Here is a 5,567-nt window from a genome sequence, read left to right as displayed (position 1 = left end):
GGGTTTGATGTGTCGATCTTTTACCTCAGAAACAACAAGAACCGACTAGCTTTCCAGCCGAGAGATAAAGTCTGCTGTACAAAGAACGGCTACGTCACAGACAGGAACAAGGAAGTGTCTCCTGAAGCAGAGGACCTGGAGAACAGCTACGTATCTGACCGGGCCAGGACCAAGCAGAGACTTCCTGGTCTGGACGGAGGGAGAGACGGAGAGGGAACGGGGCCACACAGAGAGACGAAGTGGTGACAAAATGAAAAGCAAAGAGAAGAATAAAGAGCGTCTTTGTAACGGAGAGATATTCTTTATTAAACATGTAACTATTGGTCCTCTCATTTCTCACATTCTCATATTCTGTAAGCTGCTCAATTCTAATTGGCTGAGCCGTGCTCTTTGGTTGTCTCCTCCTATGACAGGACGTGACAGAGGAGGAGGCGGGCTCACAGCGGAACAGGAAGCAGAGGTACTTGACTCTGGATGATGGTGACGGACGGACGCTGTGTGTTTCCTTCAGGGAGCTGCAGAGAGAATGTAAACTGCAACACGCCTGGGCTAGGACCATACACACCTTCCAGGTGTGTGGGAGTGTGTGTGTGTGTGTGTGTGTGGGAGTGTGTGTGTTCTCTCTGTCTCCATTCATAAACCGACGAGCGAATGATTTAAACTAAGCAATTCAGTAGATTCTAACCCGTTAGACATTTTCTCTGATGGAATTCTTCAGTTGTACTGCACCTTCCTTCTCTGTGCGTCAGGGGTCGGAGACCGAGACCATTGTGTACGTGCTGGGAAACGGCAGCGTCCAGACGTGGAAGCACGTGTACACGGCTGTGACACGGGGGGACAGAAGCGTGTATATGTCATAGCCAAGCAGGGGGGCATGGCCTCGGCCATTAGGAAACGCATCATCCCACGTAACACCCCGGCTGGGAACCCTGGTCAAAGAGCTGCTGGTCCAGCCTGGGGGCACGATCCAACCAGACCAGAACCAACCCCCTCCGGGTACACCTGCAGGGCAGCCCCAGGCTTCGGGCCTACACAGACCACTCCTCTGGCCTCACAGACACCGAGCTGGTCTCTAGGGACCCCCTACAAAACCCCCTATAGCAGCACCCAGACTCTTCTCCTACGCCCAGCCGAGCAGTCCCACTTCACGCCAATCGTGTCCAGTCCCACTCTACGCCCGGTCCTACCCAGGAGCTGTGGAGAAATGAGCCTCCAACAGCTCCTCAGGCAGATGCCTCAGACACCCCTCTCTAATGGACGACATCACTTTCAGTCAGGCATATACCTGGTCGCCTATGAACAGCAGCTCTGAGGACCCCTCTAGGAGCAGCCCGGGTCGTGTGAGGAGGAGGAGGAGGAAGGGATCAAGATGGAGGCTAGCAGCAGCGCTGTAGAGGATGGACACATGGGGAGGCTTCACATTTAGCTGCTGCGTTCTGGGGTTGAGAGCACCCCTCCCAAGAGGACGCTCGGTCCTGACAGTGAGAAACAGAATGGGACTCCTCATAAACAGATCAAGGTGAGAGAAAGAGGACTTGAGCGTCTCGTCAGGCAGATTTTCAGTTGTTTTTTGTGGTGGAAGCAGTACATTTTCTCACATGACTCGGGGCACATCTGAAGAACTATTTGTGGTGAGGAGGGGTTATTGTAGTAGAAGTGGTGGAGGAGGAGGGGTTATTGTAGTAGAAGTGGTGGAGGAGGAGGGGGTTATTGTAGTAGAAGTGGTGGAGGAGGAGGAGGGGTTATTGTAGTAGAGTGGTGGAGGAGGAGGAGGGGTTATTGTAGTAGAAGTGGTTGAGGAGGAGGAGGGGTTATTGTAGTAGAAGTGGTTGAGGAGGAGGAGGGGTTATTGTAGTAGAAGTGGTTGAGGAGGAGGAGGGGCTATTTTAGTAGAAGTGGTTGAGGAGGAGGAGGGGTTATTGTAGTAGAAGTGGTTGAGGAGGAGGAGGGGTTATTGTAGTAGAAGTGGTTGAGGAGGAGGAGGGTTATTGTAGTAGAAGTGGTTGAGGAGGAGGAGGAGTTATTGTAGTAGAAGTGGTTGAGGAGGAGGAGGGGTTATTGTAGTAGAAGTGGTTGAGGAGGAGGAGGGGTTATTGTAGTAGAAGTGGTTGAGGAGGAGGAGGGGTTATTGTAGTAGAAGTGGTTGAGGAGGGGTTATTGTAGTAGAAGTGGTTGAGGTGAGGAGGGGTTATTGTAGTAGAAGTGGTTGAGGAGGGAGGTTATTGTAGTAGAAGTGGTTGAGGAGGAGGAGGGGTTATTGTAGTAGAAGTGGTTGTGGAGGAGGAGGGGTTATTGTAGTAGAAGTGGTTGAGGAGGAGGAGGAGTTATTGTAGTAGAAGTGGTGGAGGAGGAGGAGGGGTTATTGTAGAAGTGGAGGAGGAGGAGGGGTTATTGTAGTAGAAGTGGTTGAGGAGGAGGAGGAGTTAGTTGTAGTAGTGGTTGAGGAGGAGGAGGGGTTATTGTAGTAGAAGTGGTGGAGGAGGAGGAGGGGTTATTGTAGTAGAAGTGGTGGAGGAGGGAGGGGTTATTGTAGTAGAAGTGGTGGAGGAGGAGGGGTTATTGTAGTAGAAGTGGTTGAGGAGGAGGAGGGGTTATTGTAGTAGAAGTGGTTGAGGGAGGAGAGGGGTTATTGTAGTAGAAGTGGTTGAGGAGGAGGGGTTATTGTAGTAGAAGTGGTTGAGGAGGAGGAGGGGTTATTGTAGTAGAAGTGGTTGAGGTGAGGAGGGGTTATTGTAGTAGAAGTGGTTGAGGTGAGGATGGGTTATTGTAGTAGAAGTGGTTGAGGTGAGGAAGGGTTATTGTAGTAGAAGTGGTTGAGGTGAGGAAGGGTTATTGTAGTAGAAGTGGTGGAGGAGGAGGAGGGGTTATTTTAGTAGAAGTGGTGGAGGAGGAGGGGTTATTGTAGTAGAAGTGGTTGAGGTGGAGGAGGGTTATTGTAGTAGAAGTGGTTGAGGTGAGGAAGGGTTATTGTAGTAGAAGTGGTTGAGGAGGAGGAGGGGTTATTGTAGTAGAAGTGGTTGAGGTGAGGAGGAGGGGGTTATTGTAGTAGAAGTGGTTGAGGAGGAGGAGGGGTTATTTTAGTAGAAGTGGTTGAGGAGAGGAGGGGTTATTGTAGTAGAAGTGGTTGAGGTGAGGAGGAGGGTTATTGTAGTAGAAGTGGTTGTGGAGGAGGGGTTATTGTAGTAGAAGTGGTTGAGGAGGAGGAGGGGTTATTGTAGTAGAAGTGGTTGAGGAGGAGGAGGGGTTATTGTAGTAGAAGTGGTTGAGGAGGAGGAGGGGTTATTGTAGTAGAAGTGGTTGAGGAGGAGGAGGGGTTATTGTAGTAGAAGTGGTTGAGGAGGAGGAGGGGTTATGTAGTAGAAGTGGTTGAGGAGGAGGAGGGGTTATTGTAGTAGAAGTGGTTGAGGAGGAGGAGGGGTTATTGTAGTAGAAGTGGTTGAGGAGGAGGAGGGTTATTGTAGTAGAAGTGGTTGAGGAGGAGGAGGGGTTATTGTAGTAGAAGTGGTTGAGGAGGAGGAGGGTTATTGTAGTAGAAGTGGTTGAGGAGGAGGAGGGGTTATTGTAGTAGAAGTGGTTGAGGAGGAGGAGGGGTTATTTTTAGTAGAAGTGGTTGAGGAGGAGGAGGGGTTATTGTAGTAGAAGTGGTTGAGGAGGAGGAGGGGTTATTGTAGTAGAAGTGGTGGAGGAGGGAGGAGGGTTAGTAGAAGTGGTGGAGGAGGAGGAGGGTTATTGTAGTAGAAGTGGTTGAGGTGAGGAGGAGGAGTTATTGTAGTAGAAGTGGTTGAGGAGGAGGAGGGGGTTATTGTAGTAGAAGTGGTTGAGGGAGGAGGAGGGGGTTATTGTAGTAGAAGTGGTTGAGGAGGAGGAGGGGTTATTGTAGTAGAAGTGGTTGAGGTGAGGAGGAGGAGTTATTGTAGTAGAAGTGGTTGAGGTGAGGAGGAGGAGTTATTGTAGTAGAAGTGGTTGAGGAGGAGGAGGGGTTATTGTAGTAGAAGTGGTTGAGGAGGAGGAGGGGTTATTGTAGTAGAAGTGGTTGAGGAGGAGGGGTTATTGTAGTAGAAGTGGTTGAGGAGGAGGAGGGTTATTGTAGTAGAAGTGGTTGAGGAGGGAGGAGGGGTTATTGTAGTAGAAGTGGTTGAGGTGAGGGGAGGGGAGTTATTGTAGTAGAAGTGGTTGAGGAGGAGGAGGGGGTTATTGTAGTAGAAGTGGTTGAGGGAGGAGGAGGGTTATTGTAGTAGAAGTGGTTGAGGAGGAGGAGGGGTTATTGTAGTAGAAGTGGTTGAGGAGGAGGAGGGGTTATTGTAGTAGAAGTGGTGGAGGAGGAGGAGGGGTTATTGTAGTAGAAGTGGTTGAGGAGGAGGAGGGGTTATTGTAGTAGAAGTGGTTGAGGAGTAGGAGGGGTTATTGGAGGAGGAGGGGGTTATTGTAGTAGAAATGGTTGAGGGGAGGAGGAGGAGGGTATTGTAGTAGAAGTGGTGGAGGAGGAGGGGTTATTGTAGTAGAAGTGGTTGAGGAGGAGGAGGGGTTATTGTAGTAGAAGTGGTTGAGGTGAGGAGGGGTTATTGTAGTAGAAGTGGTTGAGGAGGAGGAGGGGTTATTGTAGTAGAAGTGGTTGAGGAGGAGGAGGGGTTATTGTAGTAGAAGTGGTTGAGGAGGAGGAGGGGTTATTGTAGTAGAAGTGGTGGAGGAGGAGGGGTTATTGTAGTAGAAGTGGTTGAGGTGAGGAGGAGGGTTATTGTAGTAGAAGTGGTTGAGGAGGAGGAGGGGTTATTGTAGTAGAAGTGGTTGAGGTGAGGAGGAGGGGTTATTGTAGTAGAAGTGGTTGAGGAGGAGGAGGGGCTATTTTAGTAGAAGTGGTTGAGGGGTTATTGTAGTAGAAGTGGTTGAGGAGGAGGGGGGTTATTGTAGTAGAAGTGGTTGAGGAGGAGGAGGGGTTATTGTAGTAGAAGTGGTTGAGGAGGAGGAGGGGTTATTGTAGTAGAAGTGGTTGAGGAGGAGGAGGAGGGGTTATTGTAGTAGAAGTGGAGGAGGAGGAGGGGTTATTGTAGTAGAAGTGGTTGAGGAGCAGTTGAGGAGGAGGGGTTATTGTAGTAGAAGTGGTTGAGGAGGAGGAGGGGTTATTAGTAGAAGTGGTTGAGGAGGAGGAGGGGTTATTGTAGAGAAGTGGTTGGAGGAGGAGGAGGGGTTATCGTAGGTGTATGGTTGAGGAGAGGAGGGGTTATTGTAGTAGAAGTGGTTGAGGAGGAGAGGTTATTGTAGTGAAGTGGAGGAGGAGGAGGGGTTATTGTAGTAGAAGTGGAGGAGGAGGAGGAGGGTTATTGTAGTAGAAGTAGTTGAGGTGAGGAGGAGGGGTTATTGTAGTAGAAGTGGTGGGAGGAGGAGGGGGTTATTGTAGTAGAAGTGGTTGAGGAGGAGGAGGGGTTATTGTAGTAGAAGTGGTTGAGGTGAGGAGGGGTTATTGTAGTAGAAGTGGTTGAGGTGAGGAGGAGGGGTTATTGTAGTAGAAGTGGTTGAGGAGGAGGAGGGGTTATTGTAGTAGAAGTGGTTGAGGAGGAGGAGGGGTTATT

At 49.9% G+C, this 5,567-nt stretch overlaps 1 protein-coding gene across 1 annotated transcript; it reads left to right on the top strand.

The window, feature by feature from the left end:
* Positions 1 to 242: 242 nt before the first annotated feature.
* Positions 243 to 860, top strand: LOC135535824 (DNA helicase B-like). Its single transcript, XM_064962253.1, has 3 exons — positions 243 to 313; positions 414 to 572; positions 750 to 860. The coding sequence occupies exons 1-3, from the start codon at positions 251 to 253 to the stop codon at positions 858 to 860; spliced, it is 333 nt and encodes a 110-aa protein (XP_064818325.1). The 5' UTR covers positions 243 to 250.
* Positions 861 to 5,567: the final 4,707 nt, after the last annotated feature.

This window comes from Oncorhynchus masou, unplaced genomic scaffold, assembly GCF_036934945.1.
Source record: "Oncorhynchus masou masou isolate Uvic2021 unplaced genomic scaffold, UVic_Omas_1.1 unplaced_scaffold_5181, whole genome shotgun sequence".
NCBI classification, from domain to species: domain Eukaryota; kingdom Metazoa; phylum Chordata; class Actinopteri; order Salmoniformes; family Salmonidae; genus Oncorhynchus; species Oncorhynchus masou.
This window is presented reverse-complemented; position numbering and strand designations above follow the sequence as displayed.